The 26,520-nt window shown below is 43.7% G+C and overlaps 2 protein-coding genes across 3 annotated transcripts; both read right to left on the bottom strand.

Annotated features, from left to right (window-relative positions):
• Positions 1-2,972: 2,972 nt before the first annotated feature.
• LOC114766287 (trace amine-associated receptor 6) lies at positions 2,973-16,398 on the bottom strand. Of its 2 annotated transcripts, XM_028956969.1 has the most exons (3): positions 16,317-16,398; positions 7,276-7,660; positions 2,973-4,529 (listed from the first exon to the last, which is right to left on the bottom strand). In XM_028956969.1, the coding sequence occupies exons 2-3, from the start codon at positions 7,562-7,564 to the stop codon at positions 3,652-3,654; spliced, it is 1,167 nt and encodes a 388-aa protein (XP_028812802.1). In that variant the 5' UTR covers positions 7,565-7,660; positions 16,317-16,398; the 3' UTR covers positions 2,973-3,651. The 2 variants fall into 2 exon arrangements, with proteins under 2 accessions (XP_028812802.1, XP_028812803.1); XM_028956970.1 differs by lacking the exon at positions 16,317-16,398 and having other exon boundaries at positions 7,276-7,755.
• Positions 16,399-23,957: 7,559 nt separating this feature from the next.
• Positions 23,958-26,241, bottom strand: sult5a1 (sulfotransferase family 5A, member 1). Its single transcript, XM_028956855.1, has 6 exons — positions 26,082-26,241; positions 25,533-25,741; positions 25,221-25,347; positions 25,043-25,140; positions 24,747-24,927; positions 23,958-24,648 (listed from the first exon to the last, which is right to left on the bottom strand). Exons 1-6 carry the CDS (start codon positions 26,218-26,220, stop codon positions 24,485-24,487), a joined length of 918 nt encoding a protein of 305 aa, XP_028812688.1. The 5' UTR covers positions 26,221-26,241; the 3' UTR covers positions 23,958-24,484.
• Between the last annotated feature and the right edge of the window lie 279 nt (positions 26,242-26,520).

The following is a 26,520-nucleotide window of genomic DNA, read 5'->3' as shown; positions in this document are numbered from 1 at the left end:
ACTAACCATTGCGGTGCCACTTGCAAAACACTGAGCTGGACATGGTTGTCTCTGGCCGTAAAGATGTGGGAATGTGATGTGGAAGCAAGGGAGTTGTACTCCATTGGTCACTCCGGTTAGCACAATATTTCCCTGAAAAAGCTCAATTGAAATTGAATCAAAACTAGCTAGTCAGTTCTAGATTTGTTTGAATTGTCTATGTAATATTAAAATGAATAAAAAAGGCTCATGTGCAATAAGGTTTGTCATATAGTTTTTCATGTGCAATAAGGTTTCTACCTCACATTTTAATTAATTTTGTGTCATATTTTGTATATATTTGTATTATATTTTTGTTTTATAAGCTAGTTTGCTAGTTGACTTCTTTTTAAGCTAGCTTTTACACACAGTATTTAAGATACTAAATATTAAATCAAATTCAAATGATTCAGGTCCCACCATAATGAGTTTGTATATACAAATTGAAGACACTTATTGTGATCACGTCCCATCTATTAGATAATGCTTGGTTTCCATGATGGTAGCAGGGTCAGCATCTTAGACATGATGGTGGGACCAAGGGGCAGCCTGGAGGAGGTCTCACCATGAATGGCGCGGAAGTGAGGTTTACTGATACACTGGGTTCACCCTGAAATAACTGTCCCCCTGTTCCATGTAGGACTGGGCTTTTAAAAAAAAAAAATATTTATTCCAATTAGGAACAGATTCAGGCGAGCAAATTTTAACATAAAAAACATAATTTTAACAGTGAACCATAAATGTAACTTGTTTAGTTAGTTGTTTATTTCAAAGTAATTCATTTCTATGTGCACAAAATAAATTCTCTTGATAATGTGCGTATGTTTTTTTTTACTTCACCTGCACCTTTATCCCGTAATGTCCAAAGTGTCCTTTTGAAAAAGCTCATTATTGAGAACTTTTAACAATTCCTAATCATTTTTGTTTCTGGCTGAACTTTTACTTGCATGATGCTGGCGAGTGGTGGCAGAAGGTATCACTTCACTTGGGAATGTCAAACCATTCATCTGATGTTGAAAAGAAGCAGCAATGGGTTTTAAAATAATTTCATTAAAATAAGATCATTGTCCATAAATTTCATTGGTATATTTATTTACTTTGTTTAAAATAATAATTAAAAAAGTATTTCAGCTTTTTGAAAGCAAGGAAAACATTAGTTACAGAGGACTACATTGTGTCCTCTGCTGTCTGGCAATATTTTCCCTCTTCTCTGGTAGGCAGGCTAATGAATATTAATTTCAACAAATTGCTTCATCAGACTTCTCACTTTTAATGGTTGCACAGCCTGATATTTCGATCATATTCAATCGCATCAAATTTGATTGAATCAAAAGCAGCCTGACACTCATTTCAATATTCAGGAGACAGCCAAAAGCATCTATAATTTCTTTTGATATTCATATAAATTGAAATTGTTTATGACCACTGTTTTTAATCACTCATCATCACTGTTTTTGCCACAGAGTACAAATGCAGAGCAGGACCACAGGTGGCTGTCAACGCATGGTTTTCCACACCACTCTATTTTCCCCTTGAGAGCTTTAAAAAAATTCATTATAAACCATCAGGGGTGAAAATATTACATAGACCCCATGTGGACGACACGTGTGGGTCTCCAGTGTCCCCTCATTGCCCTTGCTAGATTTCCTTGCCCGTGGTGGTGTTTTAAAAGCAGTGATTTCCATTCCATGTCACACAGGGAGTGAGTGGGATGAGAACGGGGAGGACACGATGGAACATCAGAGGAGAGGGAATTTTCTGTTCATGTAGCTGCCTGCGTTGAATAAATCAGAGCAAAAGAAATTAAAATTTTATGCTTAAATAACAAAAATAACATATTGACTTGGATTTTGAATAGGCAGTAACTAAGATAATTATTTTTTCTTTCATTTCAAGAAAGGATGAACCTTTGCTGCTGTTGGCTTACTGGTTGTTCAGGTGCCTAAATTCAGAGGCGCGGGACCCAGTGCAACCAGGTTGCTCAGTCATTTGAACATATAAGTGTGGAAGGGAATAGTTAATATTAAATAAGTAATGGAGAACATGTACATTATATTATAATGATTATAACAGATGCCAACAATCAGTGTTTTGAGTTTTGTGCTAAACTCCCTGTTGTGACTTTTACAAAAATGTCATTTACATATTTTTTAAATATGTCTAATGTTTTCTTGTTACTAAGAGCAGAGTCATTTATTTTTTAATTAAAATCCCCATCACACATACTAGGTTGATACTGGTAAGTGTTTGTTTCTGAACACCTCACACATATTGAGAAAAGACTGCTGAAAACATTTTGCTTGGTGATGCATTTTTGCCACCGCTTAGTATGTCACTCCACCCCTATCACTTGTCCTGTCTATTGTGAATTATTACTCTGGCTATTACATTATTTGCCAGCGAGTAATGACTTCATCATGAAGTGCATTGATGATTCAATGTCAACTCATATCCATCTGGCAGGGTGATCCATCTGCAGAATGTATGTATAAATAAAGTTTTTTTACTTTAAACACACAGATTGAGTACAGAAATGATACAGATGACTGCTCTTTATTTCCTGAATGGGCTTCCTCTTAACAAGGAGGAACTGGACTAGTAAATTTTTAACATAATAGAATGTAGCTACACATGAATAAACATGCGTTGCTTTTAGTAACATAAAATTTTTTTATAAATAAATAATTGGAAAATTAGACACATACGCTATCATACAGTACTGAGTAGGGTGTACTCACTTTTTGTGCCATTATGACATAAATGGATATTCACTATATACACATTTCTGGGATCATGGAGCTTAAAAAAACAAGCGAGAGACAAACTGAAGCATGAGATCTGCAGGCGACCTTGAACCCAGGCTGCTTGAGGGCATGGTCAGTGCGGTCTTCTGTTCAGTCCTTTGAGAAACTGAGGTGAGCAGCGAAGATTTGTACACGCACAGTGCCAGTGAAGTTTAGTCCTGACTGAGGTCCGCTGTTAGGACAGGTATGTAATGACGGTAGGACCGTGCGCCTGCTGAGTCTGACGACTGTCACAGGCAGTTAGTGCTGGTGAGTGAACAGCACCGAGCAACGGATTTCCCTTCCTCGGTGTTTATTTATTTATTTATTTTAAAGGGCAACGTGTGAGGTCATCTTTTAATAATTAACGGCGATGAAGCGCAGCATATAACGATCACACGGGGTCACCTCCATCCAGATAAAACCTGAGGAACAGGGGGTTCAAATCAAAAAACATAGACTCTCGGCTGTCAAAAGGCATTTGTGTGTGTTGCAAGGTGCCACTTGACGTATGAATTGTTCTGTAAAAAAATATTTGTGATTATCCTTTATTTTTGAAAAAATATGTTATGTGCGGTTTGTTGCATCATTAATGTCCACGGGAAGGTATTGCAGGACACAACTTTTTTCGCAAGCATATCAGAGTTCCCCCAAAGCCTACAGTGGTAGCTGACAGGGTATTCCTTCATGGAGGGGACCTGGGTTCCTGTCACTGTACTTGGGATGCTGAATGTGACAGATGACCAACCGATGGTGATGCTGTGTGTGTGGTGTCCAACTTTTACTTCTTAATTTCTTTTTACATGATGTAATGAGTGACCAGCTGATCCTGTAGAAGGTGAGCTTCTCTTTAGCTCGTTTCCCCATGGCGGAGTATGCGGTCTCTATGAAACAGTAGCGCCACCCCCTTGCGGAAACGCTGGTCTCTGGCGCTGTATATCATGACATTGCAGCAGCTGTTCCCCGTGAGGATCCAGAAGGCAAAAAAGGAGAAATTGCACCACTGGTAACCGACCACGTTGCCCAGTACAAACACCGCAATGGGTGAGAATGAGGCGGTGAAGGCGAATGTCAGGATGCCGATGGTCTTGGCCGCTTTGATGTCTGAGAATGATGGCCGGTTGGAATAGCCTCCACCCCCACTGCCACTTTCGGCCATGCTTCCCTCAGACAGCAGCTTGCGTTTTCGTGAGTTGCGCCGGATGCTGGTGAAGGAGAGGATGTTGACAGCCAATGTGCCACCCAGAAGAGTGAAGTCGAATGTGGGGAACAGAAGCAGAACGCTAGCATTGGCAGGTGCTGACTGTAGCCCGTCCCAAACCGGGACATAGTTGCACATGCGGCTGCACTCATTGTACTCCAGGGTAAGGCCGTCCCCGAAGACCAGTGGCGCCACGGCCAGTAGAAAGCTACCGGCCCATGACAGCAGAATGAGGAGGAGGGTCCGGTGGCGCGTCACCAACACGTCCTTGTGCAGCGGCCGCAGGATGGCTACGCTGCGCTCCACTGTCATCAGAAAGATGGTGCTGATGGAGACAAAAGTGCAGCCCGCGAACACCGGGCCAATTAGCATGCATGGTTGCCATGGACACATGGGGCTGCCACTTGCCGCTGCAGCTGACTGGTACCATGCAGGAGGGGAGCTGGTTACCATCAGAGAGACTTCAGTGTAGATGGAGAATGGTACAACCAACAGACCCACTAACATGTCAGCAATGGCCAGAGACACTGTTGAGAAAAAAAAAAAGAGAGTTACATCAAGTTTTTGCTCAGTGGAAATCATTTTACCTCCCTGGACCAATTTTAACAACAAGAAAATTAGTAAAAATGTGTTAAACTGCAAACTACTATGTCACAGACACTACTAATAGTCCTTGCAGCGTTCACCTCCTCTCCAGAACAGTTGTGGCAAGATTCTGTCCCAGGTTTTTTTTTTTAAACCACAGAAACGCACGGGGCTCTATTTTGATGATTCCACCTCGATTTTGAACTGGTAACCTAATTTCTCGTCATGCGTTTGGATGAGATGTGGCTGGGCGCATTGTTGCTATTTTATGGCAGAAAAATGACATCACTGCATAATAAAACAATATTATGTGGCCCGATTTGGACACATATTGGATGCGTTGGGACATGCAGCTGTATTCAGTGGTTGAAGGGATTCTGCCACATCGGGATCATTTTGATCATGTTTTTGTTGTTCACAAATTTTACTGTAATATTAATTAAATATTATTATTTAATATTGTATTGTGCATCTCAAACCCTCTCTGTTGAACCAGGCAAACATGCCATCATAGTAACAATACAAGATCAACCTTGTGTCCCTGACTGTGAGGTTTATTCAGATTATCGAATATCTGAATCTGAGATACGAATTCATTTAATTGATTCAAAATATATTAAATGGTACTCTAAATCATGAATCTAGTAGAATTCTTGTGGAATTAAAGTTTCTGGCAGCTACAGTGTAAGAGGCCAGTGTGAATATTGCACCCACACCCCCCAAGGTGCAGGCTGCCCTATATATAATGCTGACTGATTTCTATTTGATGTGACTTATAACTCCCTCATAACCAGTGTCTGTTTGTGCCCTAGATTGGTTCCACAGTGCTCTGGTTGTGTCAGGATGGAGATTAAATACATAGTCCCACTACAACATGTGCGTTATGCTGGAGTTATGCTGGAAAACAAGTTCACAGAGAGAAATACTAAATAAATATTTCACCATCCCATCAAAACGAATAACACTTACACTGGTAATGTAAATAATGAAAAACATATATATCACGTTCAAAATATTCCAGTCCTGGCAGCCATTTGCTGTATTAGTCCTACTACCAAGAATCTTTTGGATTTTACCAAGCATCAATATTTGCTACATCTTAATAATAATATTATATAATATATGAAAAACCTTGGCGATATATATTTCTATTGCTTTACCTAATATACTTATATGCTATTTTCCTGCATAGCCAAAAGGCTGATAGCATTCTGATTTTCGGAAATGTGAAAAAAACATTTTTGATACATTTTACACAAAAGGAACTGCAATGTGATGCTGGCTTGCTCACCATATTGAATAAAACAGGGAAGACACGTCTGCCTTCACCATGCTGCACCCTGCTTCTAAAGTGCAATGCCCGTTACACACTGTGTGGTTTCAGCAATCTCACAAGATCATTATCAGTCTCTACCCATCTCTTACTCTTGGCTACAACAAGGTGTAGACTGCTGGACGACAACATCAACTCAATCATAATCTATGATGCACAGGAGAACAAAAGAGAATGTGACAACTGACAGAATGTTTTATGAATCGCAAACTGTGTCCTATGCTTTAAAGCAAAAAGTTGAAAGTTCTCCCGCAATATCCAGAGGATTCTGGTCATTTATGTTACTACTGTTATATGAGGTAAACACTGCCAGGTTACAACATTTCAAAATAGTTAACAGTTATGGACGTTCATACGTAATTTAGAAAACTAATCAAAAACAAATCAAATTAGTTGCATTACTTCCATTATAATAACTAGTTATAGTTAGTCTACTATTAACAAATTACAAACTACAAAAAATACATTGGATACATTTCCAGTGTAAAAGACACATGGAAGAATGTGGAAAGGAACATTGGTTGAAACAAACATATTAATCGAGGTGAATCACATCACGGACAACATTTTGAACCAGAACTAGATTAAGAGTTCTGGTCCTAATTATTCATTACCCAGTTTTGCGAAGCACTTTTTTTTTGTGACAAATATATGGTGGTGGCTCAATTTCCCATCTTGTTTCAATAAATATCACATCCTTTTTTTAACATTGTGGTGCTATAGCAACGATTCACCCTAGAGGCAGAAAAAAATGCTACTCGGGAGTGGTTGTTTTATTCCGTTTTATTCTGCTGTTTAGTGCCACCTCATCTTGGCTCTACTTGACTTGGATGTAGTACTATGCATTTTGTTCTCTGCTGCTGGCCCTGAGGTTCTAATTCTTGTAGATTATATTGATATTGTATTGATTTATTCAAATTTATATGCATATTTATGGAATATGGTAGACAACTGTATATTGCTAGTGGCTCACCTAGGCCAAAATAAATAAATTGTAGAGTCAAATGCTAATCAAAATACTCCTGAAAGGTAGACATTTGAAGATGTTCCAGAGCAGCAATGATTTGGTGTTGGTAAAATAGTCGGTTATAGATGATTTTATAGATGGTCCAAAACAGCTGTAGTGTGGACTGGCTCTGATAGCAATCTAATACAGGCAGATATATCACTTCAAATGTTTTCAGTTATTCTGTTTTGAATGAACACTGACACAAATATGATTAAAATAGCAAGGACTTCAAATCAGATGCTTATTGTTGAAATAGCTCTTTCAGCTGAAACTTTATAGAATTTAATAGCTTTAAAAAAATCAAATCTAAATTTTTATTTTTCATGATGATGGACATAGAGATTACCTTTAAGGTAGCCCTGTGGTGTGCGGGACTGTCGCGTCTGGATGAAGACTGTCAGTGTCACAATATTTCCCACCACGATGGCAAAAGCCAGGCTGACCATGAACACCACAGTTAGGATTTGGTTGAGCAGACCACAGCAGCAGAAGGTGCAACGTGGGCCAAGTGGCTGCTTCATCCTCGATAAGCCCACAGGTCCAGTCATGACAGTAAAGTTCACAATAGAGGTGGAGTCTGGAAGTGGCTCTGAACCCCAGAGAGTCCCATTTAGGATGGACAACTGCGCACTCATCACTGACGTTTGGTGGGCTTCTCCTCATCAGCAGAGAACGGTGCAGGAAGCGTCTCTAAATGAATCTGCTTTGATGGCCCATCCTGGTTGCCTGTTCTGCAATAAAGACCAGAACCACAGATGGTACTAAAGCACCAACAATTATTATAAATACACACCTCCATTAGCAGAGTTAAAAAGACAGATAATAAAGTGATGTAAATGCAGGGTTTTTAAAGTACGATAAAAATGTAAAAAAGTTGTAAGAGATGGCAGGACATTTGGGATGCTTTCTTTGCTCTTATCCACCGCTGAAGTGCAAATAAACAGGTTTGGGGGTAAGAACAGTGGGAATGCAGTGCCAATAAATACCTCAGCACAATGAACTTAGCAAAGGTAAGAATCAGTTTGAGTGTAGAGAGGCCTTCCATCATATTTGGGACACAGAGCTTCTGTCTGTGAACATTTTCTTTCTACTGTACAACAAACATTTGTTTTTTATAACTTCTCACATTCTCTAGACTAGCACACAAAAATCTAATTCAATCAAGACCATGCACCTTTTACATCTAACAAATAGTTTTTCAATAATGTTACAATGCTCTGGTGTGTTAAATCATAAATGGTGGAGCTGGTTCCCAGTTATCATCTTCCCATGTGTGTATAAATACTCCTGCCTTGTTTCCTCCTGATGTGTGTATATCAGCACTGGTCCTTTTCTCTCCAGCCATTTTAGCTTTTCAAAAAACAGCTGAAGACATACCTTTACACACAGGCATTCTGTGATCTAGTTGTTTTTATCATTTTTTTTTACTGGCTTTAACTTTTTGTTTCTTGTTTATACTAATTTTTGTTAACTATTGTCCTCGCCCATTGCTTTCATTGTACATTTACTATGTCAGCTCCCTGTACTTTATAAATAAATGTATTCTTAATTTCATTATTGAATTTAATTGTTGTTAATTGGTTAATTGCACTTGTTAGTTGCCTTGTTGGTTTGGTTGGTTAGGAGGGACAAAAGAAGGTACTGAGGTGTAAAAAGGCAATTTGTCAGGAAAAAAGGCCCATTCTGATCAACACACTTCCAATTGTTTGTCTCTAAATCTGTCACTCAAGCTCATTAGACATGAATGCATCCAAACAGGAAGGGAAATCTTTTGTTACTTGGGACCATGACCATGCTCTGGAACTGAAAGGTTTTTTCTATTTTGATTGTTTTACAGTGCATCCAGAAAGTTGCCCACTCTTTTGGATTAAATGCATTTTTTCCTCACAATTCTACACAAAGTGATTCGCTATGAATACTTTCCAGATGCACTGCATATAGGCCACTATTAAAATATTTTCTGAATTTAATAATTTCTAACTGATTTTAAATTCTCACTACATACCTCTACATGAGTCACTGAGGAGGCCTCTACACCCCAATGTGGCTAATGGAGAGGTCTGGTTAAAAACATTCAACAGATTCCGCCACCGTGCCGAATGAGAAATGAGAGTTCAAGGCAGTGACTACTTCATCTGATGGGTGACAGGAGAGACAGCGTGGTGCTCTAGGGTCCAGGGCTAGGGACTTGGTCAAGACTCATGAGTGAACAAATGAACATTCATCTGGAATAATGAAACGTGCCATGCAGAGTCACTGCCCCTGCTGCCTGCGGCGCGTTAAATGGTTTGGGGACCACAAGAGCTGAGTGAGTCTCTCCATATTCTCCCTCTTTACTCTGCTCTGTTTATTGCTCTCATCTCTTTTCTAACAGATCTCTTCTCATGTTTCATCATTATCACGTTTTCCTGTAACAGTTAATCATGAACACACTTCTTTTTTTTTTTTCTCCTGGTTCTCCTGTGTCCTCCCGCCATCCAAAAGTCAGGCACACTATGCGAATTGGTGAGTCTCAATTGTCCATGGATGTGAGTGCCCCGAGGCTTCAGTGGAAGTACAGAAATCATTGAAAATGGAAAAAACAGATAATTAATTTACATTAAGCTGATTGATGTATTGAATTCTGTAGGTGGAAAAGACATGGCTGGCATGGAAGGTAGTGGAGGTGCAGAATACACAGGAATATGTTGGTTGACAGCTTTTGAAATCTGTGAAAGTTTTTCTGGTATACTGTTTTGAAGAAAGTATGGATAAGAGGAAGCTAAAGTTCCCTCCCTAAAAAGACTATTCTTTGGAAATCCTGGTCTTGCCTTCACCTGCCCTGCCACTGCCTTGGGTGGTCTTCAGTTACTGCTTCCTCTTCCTGGATGACACGCGAACCGGGACCAGAACGAGAGAGACGTGTAGGAGGAAACGAGAGACCTCAGTGCGGTGGGACGCAGGGAGGCAGGTAAGTTCCTCCACGTTAATCTGCGAACGTGGACGGCGCGAGCCGCAACACCACACTGATGTTGTCGTTCGCGTATTAAGACACAAGACAGGGCAGGACAGGGTGACAGGAAGGAGTTCAGGAATCAGGAGAACATAGAGGACAGGTACGGTCTTACTGGGAGCGGGTTTTCGGAGCCGAGTCGAATGGCGTGCGTCATTCAATGACTGAGCAATTGGCAGCTGCTCTCCAGCCTAATATATAGGAGTCACGTTACCTCGTTTCCGTGTTACTCCCGGTCACATGATGGGATCATGTGACAGTACCCCCCCCTCCAGGGCCGACCCCCGACGGCCCCGGAGCGGCGGCGGTACGCTGCCGGTACTCAGCCACCAGAGACGGGTCCAGGATGAAACGACTCGGGATCCAAGACCGTTCTTCTGGTCCATAGCCGGTCCAATGCACCAGGTACTGGACCCCCCGACCTCTGCGGCGCGAGGCAATGATGCGCTCCACAGTGTAGGCGGGTCCCCCGTCGACGATGCGTGGCGGTGGCGGATCCGGAGCAGGAGGATGAAGCGAGGATCGGACAAAGGGTTTGAGTTTACTGACATGGAAGACTGGATGGACACGGATGGCAGGAGGGAGTTGGAGACGGTATGTGAGGGGGTTGATCCGACTGAGGATCCGGAATGGTCCGATGTATCGAGGGGACAGCTTGTGTGACTCAGTCCTGAGACGTAGGTCTTTGGTGGACAGCCACACCCTCTGTCCCACTCGGAAGTGCAGTCGACGAGGGTGCCGGCGATCGTGCTGGGTGGACATCCTTCGGGAGGCGATGAGGAGGGCCGACCGCGCCGATTTCCAGGCCTTTCGACAACCGCGGATCATCTGACGGGCCGAGGGGACCCCACCTGCAGGCACCTGGTGCGTGAAGATGGGGGGCTGATATCCATGGCAGATCTCAAAGGGACTATGGCCGGTGGCGGAGGAGATTTGCAGGTTGTGGGCCAGCTCTGCCCACAGGAGAAACCCGGGCCAAGTGCGTTGGTGTTCGGACGCGAAGCATCGCAGGTATCGTCCCAGCTGTTGGTTGGCCCTCTCCACCTGACCGTTGGTCTGGGGATGGTAGCCAGAGGAGAGGCTGCAGGTGGATCCGATAAGGCGACAAAACGCCTTCCACACAGCTGAGACGAATTGGGGTCCCCGATCAGAGACGATGTCTTGGGGGAACCCATGGAGGCGGACCACGTGTTGAAGCACAAGGTCAGCGGTTGTGGCAGAGGACGGTAGGCCGGGCAGGGCGACCAAGTGGACCGCTTTGGAGAAACGATCCACTATGGTCAGGATGGTGGTCATACCACTAGCTTCAGGGAGGCCGGTGATGAAGTCCAAGGCGAGGTGGGTCCAGGGGCGATGAGGAATGGGAAGGGGACGCAGGGGCCCAGCAGCCGGAGTGTTGGGAGTCTTGGCCCGGGCACAGACATCACATGCATCCACGTAGGCCTGTACGTCCCGTCGTACTGAAGGCCACCAGAATGCTCGGCGAATGAAGGAGAGGGTCCGTTGGCGTCCTGGATGGCCTGAGAGGACGGAGGAATGGCCCCAATGTAGTACATCGGGCCGGCAGGTATTTGGGACGTACAGGCACCCGGGTGGGGTGTTGTCTGGGCCAGGGTCGGATGCCTGTGCTGCCCGGACCTTCGTCTCGAGGGACCACCGGAGAGGGCCTAGGATGCGATGAGGAGGAAGAACGGGTTCGGGGTCAGAGGATGGTGAGTCTGGGGCGTGTTGACGGGACAGGGCATCGGCTTTCTGGTTTTTGGAGCCGGGACGGTAGGAGAGTTGGAAGTCGAACTGTTCAAAGAATAGTGCCCACCTCGCCTGGCGGGGATTGAGCTGTTTGGTGGTTTTGATAGAGATTAGGTTTTGGTGATCGGTCCAGACCAGAAAGGGGGTGTCACTGCCTTGCAGCCAGTGCCGCCACTCCTCGAGGGCCCACCTGACTGCCAGCAGCTCACGGTCCCCCACCCCGTATCGCTGCTGTGCAGGGGTGAACTTCCGCGAGAAGAAGCAACACGGGTGCAATTTCCGGTCCGGACCGCGTTGAGAGAGGACGGCGCCAGCACCCACCTCTGACGCGTCCACTTCTACAACAAACGGAAGGGTAGGGTCTGGGTGTTGAAGAATGGGGGCGGTGGTGAAATGATGACACAAAGATTTAAATGCTTGAATGGCCTCCGGGGTTAGGTGAAGCGGACCTGGTGACGGTTTGGTGAGAGCAGTGAGGGGTGCTGCGACCGTACTGTAGCCACGGATGAAGCGACGATAGAAATTTGCAAACCCAAGAAACCGTTGCAGTTGCTTCAGCGTCGTGGGTAGGGGCCACGACGCCACTGCTTCTAGCTTCTTGGGCTCCATGGCCACACCCTGGGACGAGATGGTAAAACCCAGGAACGTGGTGGAGCGCTGGTGGAAGGCGCATTTTTCCAGCTTACAGTACAGTCGGTGGGCGAGCAATCTCTTTAGTACTGCCCTCACGTGTTGAATATGGGATTCTAGAGTGGGTGAATAAATGAGTACGTCGTCCAGGTAGGCGTACACCCACCGTCCCAGCATGTCCTGGAGAGTATCATTTATGAACTGCTGGAAGACGGCGGGTGCGTTGCATAGACCGAATGGAATTACTAGGGATTCAAAATGACCAGTGGGGGTGATGAAGGCGGTTTTCCACTCGTCGCCCTCCCGGATACGAATCAGATTGTAGGCAGACCGGAGATCCAGCTTCGTGAAATACTTGGCTCCCGAGAGGGCGTCCAGGGCGGTGTTGGTGAGGGGTAACGGTGTTCGATTTTTGATGGTGATTTTATTGAGCCCCCGATAGTCCACGCACGGTCGCAGACCACCATCCTTCTTGGTCACAAAGAAGAACCCTGCCGCGGCCGGGGAGGTCGAGGGGCGGATGGTGCCGTTTTGAAGCGCCTCTGCCACAAACCGCTCCATGGCCAATTGCTCTGCCTTGGAGAGGGAGTAGAGATGTCCTTTCGGAGGAGTGGTTCCTGGCAGCAGATCAATGGCCATGTCGCCTGGTCGATGGGGAGGCAGCTGGGCGGCTTTGGCTGAACTGAAGACGGTGGCTAGGTCATGGTAACAGGAGGGGATGTTGTCTAACACTGGAGGACTCGGTTCTGGGTTCGTGGAGACAGACGAGGAGGGTTGTGGCAGAAGGCAATGGTGATGGCAGTGCGCTCCCCACTCCAACACCATGCCCGACGACCAGGAGAGATGGGGTTCATGTAGGGACAACCAGGGGAACCCGAGGAGGAGTGGTGAGGTGATGATCTTGGTCACCAGAAATTGGATTTTCTCCACATGGGAGTCCAGCCGGAGTTGCAGAGGGACCGTACGGTGAATGATGGGTCCTGCGGAGATAGGATGACCATCCACGGAGGTGATTGTGAGGGGACTTGGGAGGAGTTCCAGGGGAATGTGATGTTGTCGGATGAAGGAGTGGTCTATGAAGTTTCCAGCCGCCCCGGAGTCCACAAAGGCTGTGGTGGAGATGCTTCGCTGATTACATTCCAGGACGGCCGGGAGAGTGAGTCGGGAGGTCGGTGGCATCAGATGTGGAGGAAGGGGCCTAGATGGCCGTGCCGTGCTGATCTGCTGGGTGTCCCGTCTCCCCGGACGAATAGGGCAGGTCAGGCGGATGTGTGAGGGGGAAGCGCAGTATGCACACAAACCCTCCCGAAAACGCCGTTGCTTCTCTTCAGGCGTGAGGGTTGTCCGTCCCAGCTGCATGGGTTCCCCCCTATGGTCTGGAGGAGTGACGGTGGGCTGAAGTGGTGATAGAGGCGGTCGAGGGGTCTGATGCAGGGTCGGAGTGGGGGCCGCAGTTTTCGGGAGAGCCAGCAGATGGCGATCAATCCGCATTGCGAGTTGTATGAGGGCCTCATACGTTGCTGGCATCTCCCGACTGACCATCTCACCCCGAATTCGTGGGGCCAGTCCCTCATAGTACATCATCCGGAGGGCGTGGTCGCCCAGCGGAGTCTTTGCAGCCAGGGTCCGGAATCTGGCGGTAAACTGGCTGACCGATGAGGTACCCTGGCGCAGATGGTAAAGCTGTGACGCGACGTCTTCCACACCGTCCGGATGACAGAAGGTGATTTTTAATTCCTCCACGAATTCGGCATACGAGAGGGACGCAGAACTTGGGGAATTAATTCGCGCAGCCGCCCACTCTGCGGCGGAACCACCGAGCCGGGTTAGGAGTAAGGCGATTCGGGACCGGGCACTGGGGTAGCGGCTAGGCTGTAGCTCGAAAATCAACGAGAGAGCGGTGAGGAGCACCTCGCCGCTCCCCTCGGTCCCGTTCCAGCGCTCCGGGAGCGGCAAACTGGGTTCGGGAACCGCGGGGGGGCGAGGGCTCTGCGCCACGCTCGCCGCTTCATGGTCTCGGTGCGCGGCGGTCACTTCCTGAACGCGCTGCCGCAGTAAGCGAACCTCCTGCGACAGACTTCCAAAAAGACTCTCCTGCCGCGCTATCCGATCGCACAAAGCAGCGAGTTGTGAAGCGCGTAATTCGGGCTCAGTCATTCTGACACGCGAACCGGGACCAGAACGAGAGAGACGTGTAGGAGGAAACGAGAGACCTCAGTGCGGTGGGACGCAGGGAGGCAGGTAAGTTCCTCCACGTTAATCTGCGAACGTGGACGGCGCGAGCCGCAACACCACACTGATGTTGTCGTTCGCGTATTAAGACACAAGACAGGGCAGGACAGGGTGACAGGAAGGAGTTCAGGAATCAGGAGAACATAGAGGACAGGTACGGTCTTACTGGGAGCGGGTTTTCGGAGCCGAGTCGAATGGCGTGCGTCATTCAATGACTGAGCAATTGGCAGCTGCTCTCCAGCCTAATATATAGGAGTCACGTTACCTCGTTTCCGTGTTACTCCCGGTCACATGATGGGATCATGTGACACTGGACCTTTGTCTGGTTGGGTGGCAGTTGTGCATTGCTAGATTTAATTTCTTCCAATTTAGTGTCTTTATTTATTTTCTTCCACTTCCAATTTAGCATAAATGTTTTTGCCTAATGCACACTAATGCAGACCCAGCCAGCCAAGCTCAAGTCTCCAGCCTCACACTTAAGATTTCGGCTCATCGAGACTTCATGTCAGACAATCAGGTTGCAATGTGATACACAGCAGCACAGCACACGGTGCACACAGTGAAATTTGTTCTCTGCATTTAACCCATCACCCTGAGTGAGCAGTGGGCAGCCATGACAGGCGCCCAGGGAGCAGTGTGTGGGGACGGTGCTTTGCTCAGTGGCACCTCAGTGGCACCTTGGCAGATCGGGATTCGAACCGGCAACCTTCTGATTACGAGGCCGTTTCCTTAACCGCTAGGCCACCACTGCCCCAGATAAGATATTCACCAATTAATTATTTTGACCAGAGATTGAGAAAATGAGACTGGAGTGACTTGACTCAAGAAATTGGACAGAGTTTACTCAAGATTTACGTGTCAAATGCATTCTTTTTCAGAATTGGTGTGAGAAAACACATGAGACAGGGCCACATTAAACAATGTGTTCAATACTGTCTAGAAGGCTGTCCTCTGAGTAGAATTGTGTTCTTTGAGGATTTCCATTTGAACAGTGAACTTAATTTGTTTTTAACTGATGTTTCCGTTACATAGAGTGCAATTCAGGAGTAATTGGGGCAGGGATGTAAAAGAACCTTCTGAAATTCTGAGCAGCACATACATAGAGTGAATGTATGTGTTATGTCACTTGGCTTTTCTATATGACTTTATGCTGATAACTGCAGTATGCATGCTCTATGCTGTTTTAATAATTTACCATTCTATTTAAAATTCACAAAATAATGACCTCTTGCTCTCTCAGCCTCAGTGTAACTCAGTCATATCAAAATTAAATAACAGCATTGCTATGTAGTTAAACAATTACAGTTATTCTCACAAATCTGAGGTTAGAGTCATACATGATGCATGAGAACAAATACATCCACATGAAGAGTTACTCTTGTGAAAAAATATAATACAAATAACACACTGAGCATATTTGTTGTGAACTATTATCAGGATTTATTTTGCCAGCTTTAAGTATATTTGCCATAGAAAAGTGACAATACATTAATACAAGTTTATTCAGTGGGTTAACTTATGGCATTAAAATTTTAATATATCACTGAACATTTATTAACACTATATAATGTCAGGTTTACACAGTGATCTTAACACAGATTTGGAATTATGTAAACAACAAGCAATTTTAATTTAATATTGGCATACTTGCTTTGTATTCATTTATGAAAGAAGATGGTGTATAGTGTATTTTTAATGTGTTTAATATATACCTAAGGCTGGTTCAAAATAACCTTTAGAAAATATAATACACTGAGTCCTTCCACATATGAAAAAAAACGTACCTGAATCTAAGTGGCATTCGCTCCCCCTAATCTTCACCATGTTTTCATGTTCTCCTGTCATACGATGATCCTTAGTCTCCATCTCGTTTTCCACATCAGTATCCAGAAGACTCCTCTCCCTTCCCTCGCTTCCTCCACTCATTTGGCCTCACTAACTCATTCCCCTCCCCTCTTCAGTTCCCCTGCCCTTTTCTCCCTCAGTTTGTTACATGTGTATACAGATGCACACACACACACACACACACACACACACACACACACATACACATAAACTTGGCCAGCCCTTGTGTGTGTTCTTCATAAGTCTCTCTCTCTCTGTCTCTCTCTCTATCTTTCTCGCTCTCTCTCTCTATGGGTAGTGGAAGTATTTAATCATCACCTCTCAACTGTGTACTTGATGCTATGCGGTCTCTCTCTGCTGTCTTTCTCTTCCTCGCTTGCACTCGCTTTCTCCATCTTTCTTTTTTTGGGAGTTGGGTCAGAGTGTTTTTATTTGAGACTGGAATGTGTTTTCCATTTCCTCTTTTTTTCTCAACAATGCAGGGTTCTCTACAGGTTTTGTACACGTGTATGCTGTGGCATTATAATGTTGTATGAGGATGACATCATCATCAGCTTTTTACTGCTGTACCTGGTGTAATGGAAGACATTCTGATTGTGGTGGGAGAGCTGATATTTCATCTACTTCTCTTATGAATAGATCTGTTGCTTTTGAATGAACCCCTTCTAGATAAAAACATCTATCAAAAAGGAAATGTAGTCATTTTGACAAAAAAAAGAAAAAATGTCCACCATTCAGAGGGATGGAAATTCACATCCAGCAGTGTTGGGGAGTGATGAGTTACATGTAACAGCGTAACATTATTTAAGAAAAACATTGTAATTGTATCAATATGTAACTGTAATTTAATCACACATTTTCCAGCATTAATGTAATGTAATCCAATTACAGTAACATATTGAAAGATTCATGATAATAATTTTTGTTACAATATTGTCCACAAAACCTTGTCAATATGTTTAGTAATATTGGTGTAGGTTCAATTATGGGAAATGAATTCCCACCAAAGGCCATTACTAAAGGGTTAAAGTCAGAAACATCTTTGTTGGATCTTCATTATGAAGTAAAGAGTCATACAGGAGTATTTTTATTGTTATTCAGTATCTACCAGATGTGAGTAAAAAAATTGGAAAATAGAAATAACACAGAAATTACTATTGTAAGATGGGACGTTGCAGGACCATGGCGTTTCTACGCTTTTGTTTTGCATAGCGGCCGTCTGTAAGATGGGATGTCGCGGAGCCATGACATTTCTGTGCCTTTGTTGTGCACGGAGATTCAACACCTCAATTTTTGCATGCCTTTGTTGAACGGCATTGCAAACGTACCAAATGTGTGAGATGTCGGCCGCTGGGACTCTCTTTGTCTTCCCTAGACAGGCGTGACGTCAGAAACAACAGGTTCTGATTGGTCTGTGACAGCTTCCTGTAGGCCAGGTGTATAAAGATCTGTTCACATGTGGGGAAGCGACTTTTATCTTTCTTTCTCAGCTGTTTTCCATCGGAAGCCTTCTGGCTTTTTTAGTCTTTTCTATCGCTCTCTCTCTCTCTCTCTCTCCCTTTACACTTTTTTTTCATCTTGGAGAGGAGAGGTGTCAGAAGTTGCAAAGTCACGTTCTGTAATTGCTTGTTAACCCCTTTGTGCACCGTGCCCCCAGTGGTGGACCACGTCACCTCCGCCATGCTCCATTTGTTTGTGATCACTGATTATTTTTATTTTAGGTTTGTTCAATTCTTTTAATTTCAATTCTTTTGAGCTTGTATTGTAACTCATTACCTGCTCTGTTTGATGAATGTATAATTTATTTAATACCTCATCCATGAGCTGCACCGGATTTTCATTTGCTTTATCTAGACTGATTTTCTGGTCTCCCTCATCCCTTTGTATTTTGTGGCATTTTATATTTTTTTTCTTTTTGTTTCAATCCTAATGGTTGTTTGCTAAAAGAAACTTCAGAATCAGCGTGATATATTTCACTGATCCTATTATTTTGATGTTCACTTTATTTTTGTTTTAATTTTAGCAATTTGACAGATTTTTAAAGCATGTGAAGATCTGCACCAAGTGTGTCTCTGACTCATGGACCCCCACACACCCATGACATTTGGATCCAAATGCTGTCATGTAAAGACTACTTTCAGAGGTTTTCACTGAAATGACCTTTTTATCATAACCTTTTCTGAATATTTTTAAATAAATTTGTGAAATATTCACTGTGACACTCTATGACACAAACTGTTTTGAAATATGATGTGCGATATTTTTATGCTACTTAGTGCTCAGAACATGACCCTGCTGAGACACGTCTGGGTGTATTAAATAATACACTAAATTTACTCTATCCTCACCTCCCCTAGCCTCCATTGCACGTCACTGTACAATCTTATGGAAAATAATATATCTAAATGTGACTTTATCTTATCTTTCTCACTCTTTCCAGACAATCATCATCCTAAGTGGATCATTCACCACACCATAAAATCTTTTACAGTGCTGAAACATATTTTCCAATGGTCACCAAGCTCAAATGCAAAACCCCGCCTTCAAATATGCATTATAGGTTTTTTTACTATGAGGAATATAAATTCAGAATGGAGAGAGAGCACAAGAATAAAGGAGAGGCAATCAATACAATGATGGGTGATCCATTACACATTCCAAATATATAACACATCATATTTGCATGAAATAAACATTGCTACATTAGGGCCACATAGTGGTGTGGTGGTTAATGAGTATGCATGCCCATGTTGGAGCAGGTTCTCTCCAAGTTAGGCAAAAGGCATGTACAGTAGATGGATTGGTGACTGAAAATTGAGTGTAGGAGTGAGTTATTGGTGTGTGCTGCCCGGGTGAGTCCATGCCCTGCACCCAGTGTCTTGGGATGGCACCCCTATGGTTAAGGATAGTGAGTGAGTGATAGTGAATGTTACATTATATAAATTTCACAGGTTAGGACAAATTTGTTGTTCCAAACAAAAAGTGACAGAAAATATGAAATAAGTACCAGCAGAAGTAAGAGTGAGTTGGAGTGCACCATGTGACAACCTGGAAATCTTTTCACCTCTTATGAGCATCAATATCTCCAAGGAGAACTTTATCAAGGGCACTGAGGGAGAACCAACCTTCTTATCTGCAGCAGCTAAGTGGCTTATAATGTCTTACCAGTGATGTAAGGGATCATATATTTTTAACCTGATCTTGTTGATCTATTACCAAATATAAGGATTTAATATGAAACTTCATACAGAGTGCATGTGCATGTATATTTTTGATATGGAATATAACTGTGTGATGGATTATATAGTTCAGACAGAAGGATTAGTTTGTAGAAATATTTCCAAGTGAAGCCAAGTGAAACAGGCTTTAAACTACATTTAGGTGCTAAATGTCTTATGTAAGTCTCCACAAGAGGTTGGTCTGCAGCAGGACAGCTGGAAGCCAGTGGATGCATTATGTAGTCCTAGAGGCAGGTCTCCTTTCACCAGATGGTGCATTAAATTAGACCAACCTCTATGAGCTATGGCATGAAATAGCTTCTTTCAAACTGTTAAAAGCTCTTATCACACTTTTTCACTGAACATTTTAAATTGTTCTTTATGCATGCAAATGGAAGAAAAAAATCTTAACATATTCAGACTGTGTCTGCTTGGTCAAAATACATTTATACATACATTAATACATTTATTGCATTTATCAGACACCCTTATCCAGATTGACTTGAATTCAGTAGTTACAGGGAAAGTCCTCCTGGAGACACTCTGGGTTACGTGTCTTGCTCAGGGTAAGTGTGCTTTGAAACTGCGATTTTGTGGTCATCTAGTTGACCATCATCCCAGTTGCAATAAACAGCAAGCCCTTGCGCCTGACTGATTTCTGAGAAGATTTTAAATAGACTCATCAAAGAGCACATCACATCCTCCAACTCCAGCTTCAGAGCTTCAGAGCCCCACCCCAGTTAACCCAACATCCCAACAGATCCATAAAAGACGCCATCTCCTCTCCCACGTCCTGCTCCCCACACTCAGCCACGTGGACAAGAAACATGGGAACTATGTCAGATTACTGCTCAATGACTACCGTTCAGCTTTCAACACAATAGTCCCACTCAGAATGTTCACCACACTGATGCAACTGGGACTGAACCGTACTCTGGCACTACGGAAGGTGTGCTGACACAGAACATTACCTCCCGCTTTGGGAACAGCTGTGTCCAGTACATTAAGTGACTACAGAGCGAATCGGGCAGCCGAATGCTGCAGCAGATCAGAAGCAGAATATCTTTGTTTTCATTGTAACAAGTACAACAAAATTAGGTGCTGTCCCTGTGTCAGAGAGAAAAGGAGGAATATATTAAAAAAGGAAGTATAAAAAAGAGAAAGCTAGTTTTGTATACAGTGAATATAAATAAAATACAAAAAGATATAAGATCAAAATCATCTCTAGCATCCCTCTTGGAAATATACACCAGGAGATGCAGGACCAGAGCAATCAGGATGATTACAGTCGCATCTCACCCTAGAACTGTCTGTATAACCTGTATGAGACAAACATTTCAGGAGTCTCATGGCCACCACAGCTTGCATTTCTATTCTATATTCTATCTGCCTACATCCCATCTGCTGTTTGTCTTAATTATCAGTTATATGGCACTCAATACTTACAAAAAAACATATTTTCTCATTTATCTAAAAAAATACATATAATATTAGAAAATACAGTCATTATATTCTGTACACACACACTTTTTTATTAAGCAACCCGTAAATACAAGGTCGAATTACTGATTTTAAGCATTATATCCAACATAAAACGTCTAGATAAAAGGGGATGAGACACACTTGGTAGAGCTGGAAGGGACTCAAGACATGTGTTTGGTAGTAGAACCAGGAACTAACAATCACGTGGACAAACACAGCACACTCTCAGTCCTTTTTATAGTGGCATCCATCAGATGTGAAGAAGGTTCGCTGGATTACATCTGCTGCGGTGCATTACACAACACCAGGAAACATTACTCTTGCATGAAATCCCTTAACCAGATGCAAGAAAACAACCGGTATTATTTAACCTATTTCATTTATGCTAGGTAACCTAACAATAAGAACTTGTCCTTGTTTAGTGTACAGAATACCCATTATAGTCATTATGGGTATTTAAGATTAGTTACATAAAAAAAAAAAAAAAAAATTTTTTAAATTAATTAAAATTAAAAAATGTATTCATATTATGTGTAAACTTGTCCATATCAACCATATAATATAAGAATATATATGCATTGTAATTGCACTATGTGGGGTCTGTGTGAAACAGCATTTCAGCATTTACTGGCACTTTTCTTGTTCAAAAGAAGAAATATTTCCAATTATCTGTATTGTCACAACACACCCCATGACCCTGCCGTGTGACCGCTACAGCACTGAGACAGATTACAGAGAGAGCGATCTGTCCCACTTCAACACGACGATTATGGATCTTCACCACCATCACACCCCTACTGTCTTTTCAAGTGGTGACCAAATAAATGACCTCTCCAGGCATGTTAAAACTTGGTTTTCCTCATATTGCGTCCCATGTGACAGTGTAATAATAAAGACACAGTTGTGTTACAAGAGGGGATTTTGGCTCATTGGTTCACTCACAGTTTCTCACTGTTGGCCCAGACTAAGAAAATAAACTGGCACACTTGACCTGGAACTTACCTGATGATGGAAGTGTGTGAATCCCAGCAGTGAGGGGACTCACGCACTGTGGACGCTGGGTCACAGCCTGTCAGTATAAATATCTACAGAGATGCTTACAGCATCATGCGGCGCTCCCTAAAACGTCTAACAAATAGAACTCTTCAGAGTGTGCCGTGATCATTTGAGGTTTATTATACTATACAGCAGACCAGTGGTTCCCTGAAGCCCCCCTGCCTGCGTCCAAGACAAGCCAGGACCTCTCAAGCCTAATTCCCTCCCCGCATTAAAAGAATAAAGTGATTAACTAAAAACGTTTATTTCCTTTAAGCATAGCTTTTTGTTCTTATTCTCCTTGTGGAATTTAAATGTGGACCAAAATTGGTTTTAAAACAAAATCTGTTTCTTTGACTTGTAATGTAGCGGAGCGCACGCATGTTCTTTGACGATGTTTCAACAGAGACGGCCATCTTACCCAAAATTTTTATATATTTTAATACATACAAATCCAGAACTATGCATTCATGTCCATCTTGCTGACGCATTGTAGCTGCTTCCTTGTCTGCTCGGGTGCTCCTTCTGTGGTGTGCTGCCCAAGAGAGCACAAAGTGAGTCGAAGACTGAAGACAGAGTTTTGGAACCCTGGGAAGTCGTCAGTGGTGGGTTGGACCGATTGCTCGCATGAAGCAGACTTTGGAGAGGGTGAGAGCAACACTTATTTTCCCAGATAGGTCACACCCTTGGGTGCGGTCAGAGGTTTTAGGAAGTCTTTTGTATAAGTTGGGGCAACACAGGCAAGTTAAGGAGGAGACAGTTTTTGCTAGGCAGTGATTCTAAAAATAAGCCATCTAATCTAAAGTCTTTTACATTTCATTAAGTCACACAGGGCCTGTTATACTCTACCAAACACCCACGTGAAAAAATGAAAGGTAACGTTATATACATGCGACAGATAAAATATTCACTTGTTCAAGACTGTCCTTGTCGTGGCCAACGCGCCTCCAGCCCGCTAGAGGGCGCCTCACCAGCCTGGGAGACGACGACCCGGAAGAGGAAATGGAAGCGGGCGGTGGCAAGTATAAAAGTGAGGTAACCCCAAGGAGACACACCTGCTCTTTGCATGAGTTGACTCGCCAGAGACGCTAGCTCTCTCACCCACGCCCAAGATAATTGTGATTCATGAAATACGACCTTCGCCTGCCCACGACTTCGAGAATTGCCTGATTCCCTGGAAACCACGAAAGGAACCCCGACCGGAACTTCCTGGCTACGACCTCTGCCTGCCCCTGACCTTGAACCTGCCTGGCCCATCCGTTAAGATGGGATTCCATGCTCCCCTACCTTCCTGCCGCCCAAGACCTACTCCCGTCCAGTCCAAGATCCCGGACCATCCTGAAACCCGCCGTCTTCCGGTTCTCCTCTGCCCCGGTACTTCCCAAAGATCCCGAACTGACTCCCCGCTGCGTTGCAGCACGTCCATTGCGTCCTCTCCGTCCTCATTCCTTGCCGGTTAGGCACCTCCGGTCCTCCTGCCCCGCTCGCCCAGTGTCCTCTCCCGGTACGACGGCTTGTCCCCACGCCCACAGTATGTCTGCAAGTGCGTCATCGGATTCCCTTTGTGACAGTCCTTTATAAATTGCAATAGCAGTTCTATCCCTGTGTTATGGGTTTTTGCAAGAGCTTGTTTATCTGGGCTTCAGATTCTCTCCGCTACGCATTCATGGAACACTTTGATCCGTTTGTAAAACACGCTGTTGGAACTTCTGTGCGGTACACGTTAATAAATTGTAACCATGAGAAACTCCATGGTAGAATGTGAACTGAAAAGCATGTGTCTCATGCTCAATGCTTGAGACTTGAAAGCCCTGTATGTGTATGTATGAAAATGATTCCACACCATTTTCTAATTCACTTTTTGGAGTTTTATTGATTATTGATTCATTCCACCGTCCACAATACAGCTTCATGCTGAGAGAAAGTCATTATACAAGCCTCACATAAACAAGAACGTCCAAAATTTGTTTTGGTATTTCAATTAGTAATGGAAAAAGTGATCAGTATTCTCTGCCATGAACCACTGGGGTTGTGTTAGCAACTGTCTCAAGAGCCACTTAAATCTATGAGCTGATGCAACAGATGCAAGCTGATTTATGCTGCCAAAAAAAAGGCTTTTACTGGTATAACTGGTAATGGTTCACAATCATTACACATTGTCACCAATTATAAAAAATAATTTGTAACATATTGACCTTTTTTTGGCTTACATATTTAAGTAAAAAGGCAAATGAAATGCGCCATCAGCATGGATGTAAATGGACCATCTGTTGCATGTAACTAAAACATGTTGCATATCTCAACACGGTCATTCATACACACGGTCATTCATACACACATGTGAGGCGGAAATGTAAGTGCTGGTCATTTGTTTATGCAGCAGCAGTTTGTGTGTCCGCTCTTAAGGTTCTCTTCTGCGCCTCAAGACTTTCCCAAATGAATGTTAAGCCTGAGTTCTGCATCTGGGCCTTGAACACAGTATCGAGGCGATGACTTTGGACGTCACTGAAAGTGTTCTTCCAGTCTCCGATTTTACCTAGAATAGGAGCAGTGCAGCAGGTCAGAACTCATGCTTTCTTCATATTTCAAGTACTGAATTTCCAGTTCATTGGATACATGCTCGTCCAGGCTCACCTTTTCTCATGAACTTGCCCTGACTGTGGTCGACGATGTCCTGAGGGACTAGTGTGTAGTTGACCATGGCATTTTCCTTCATGAAGCCGAAGCTACAGTGTTTCAGGGTGCTAGCAACCTCCTCCTCCTGCAGGGGGCGCTGCAGGAAGGCACAAAGCCTCTGCAGTGAACTGCGGGGGTCCTATGGCAACAGAGAACTGCAGGGTTCACAGTCACTCTATAATCTGGCCACTGAGTACACCTATTATGTATATACCAACCAGTGTATAAATGTCATTTATTTAATTATGCCTTACCTGCCACATCTCTTCATAGGTGATGTGGAAAAAGTTCTCAATGTCCTCCACAGAGTTGGTCCAGCCATTCACATGGTCAAACCAAGATCCATAATGTACTTTGAAATCAGATCAACATTATTTGAAATAAACTTGCAAAATCAAGCCAAGCTGGACTTTTATATTAGATTCCACTGACCTGTCCCTTCCAAAAATTTGTCCAAAAAATCATCAAATAATCCAGGCTCAGGGAGAAACTTAGCCATTTTATGGAAGTAGTAGTAGGACACCGCCACATCCTTAGGATTTCTAAAAACATATATGACCTGCAGCAAAAAAAATGAAGTGTCAGTAACTATTGACAATGTGCAGCTCAGTGTTGTATTTATGAAATCAGATTTTTTTTTAGCATTTCATTTTAGTGAACTGGTGCATGTACAGCTGTAATCTTTGTCCTCAATAGAACCTTTGACGGCTCGGGTCTGGTACTGATAGGCTCGTGGTTGCTCACCTTTGCTTTCGAGGCTTTGAGAGCTGGGAGCAGTAGCTGGTGGGGCAGGTGTGAGGTGATGACACGGGGACAACGGGCAGTGCACAGCACTTGTGGGCAATAGTAATGCTCCAGCCATGGGGCGCGAGCCCAGTTGGGTGTGGTTGTCGATAGGGTGGGGTCTCCTCTGTTGAGCACGAGACTGACCATCTCCTGCATCCATGTGGTGCCTGAAAACCACAGAACAGAGGCATTGCAGACTGCAGAGTGGGCGTGATGGCATAGAACAATTAAAGCATGTGACAAATCATAAAGGGATTTAATAAGATGATACGACAACAGAAGCAGGTGACAGAAATCATACACAGACTAGAAACATACAGAAGCATTTAGAATATACTACAGGTGATAACTTTCAAGGAGATTAGGCAGACGGAAAACCCGGGACAACCCGGGTCGAATCAGGACATATTTTTAAAAAAGTAGCATAAATCCCATATTGATTTGATTAAATCCTACTAAACACATATCTGTCTGCACGCTGATGTTGAGTCTGACTGGCTTTCTTACCTGATTTGGGATATGTAATGATCACTATATCCGAGTCCTGGAACTGGAAACTTGTGGCGTAGCTCAACGATTTTTGAGTGTGCATGTGCCCCGGGAAGGAGATGTTGTGGAAGGTCTCAACGTCCTCCAGTCGTGCCATTTCTATAACAGCTGAGGCTGATGTGGGAGGTTAGACAGTAGCTCTTAAATAACACTCCAGTGACGTAGCTTCCCTAATCAAACACATGATCATGTCTGGTCTGTTACTGGTAGGACGACAGAGATTTGTGTTAGGAAATCACCTTACAAACCTGATCCTTTTTTTCTAAGGAATTATAAAAAACGTATCCTGTGGTTCCATGTCATGGAACACCACTGACCACTGTCTCCTTTTACGCTTTTGACTTGTTTTTGACTACATTGCTTACTCTGATTCTATTAAGACTAAACTTATCAGATT

This window comes from Denticeps clupeoides, chromosome 16, assembly GCF_900700375.1.
Source record: "Denticeps clupeoides chromosome 16, fDenClu1.1, whole genome shotgun sequence".
In the NCBI taxonomy this organism is placed as follows: Eukaryota; Metazoa; Chordata; class Actinopteri; order Clupeiformes; family Denticipitidae; genus Denticeps; species Denticeps clupeoides.
The sequence above is the reverse complement of the archived record's forward strand: the minus strand, read 5'-3'. Positions and strand labels throughout refer to the sequence as shown.

Excerpts from the sequence above, each read along its gene's own strand:
- LOC114766287 (XM_028956969.1), bottom strand. The coding sequence starts at position 7,564 with ATGAGTGCGCAGTTGTCCATCCTAAATGGGACTCTCTGGGGTTCAGAG. Across the intron at positions 4,530-7,275 it reads ACCACAGGGCTACCTTAAAG|TGTCTCTGGCCATTGCTGAC; the intron begins GTAATCTCTATG and ends TTTTCTCAACAG.
- sult5a1 (XM_028956855.1), bottom strand. The coding sequence starts at position 26,220 with ATGGCACGACTGGAGGACGTTGAGACCTTCCACAACATCTCCTTCCCG. Across the intron at positions 25,348-25,532 it reads TCAAAGCCTCGAAAGCAAAG|GTCATATATGTTTTTAGAAA; the intron begins GTGAGCAACCAC and ends TTTTTGCTGCAG. Across the intron at positions 24,649-24,746 it reads GGGCAAGTTCATGAGAAAAG|GTAAAATCGGAGACTGGAAG; the intron begins GTGAGCCTGGAC and ends CTCCTATTCTAG.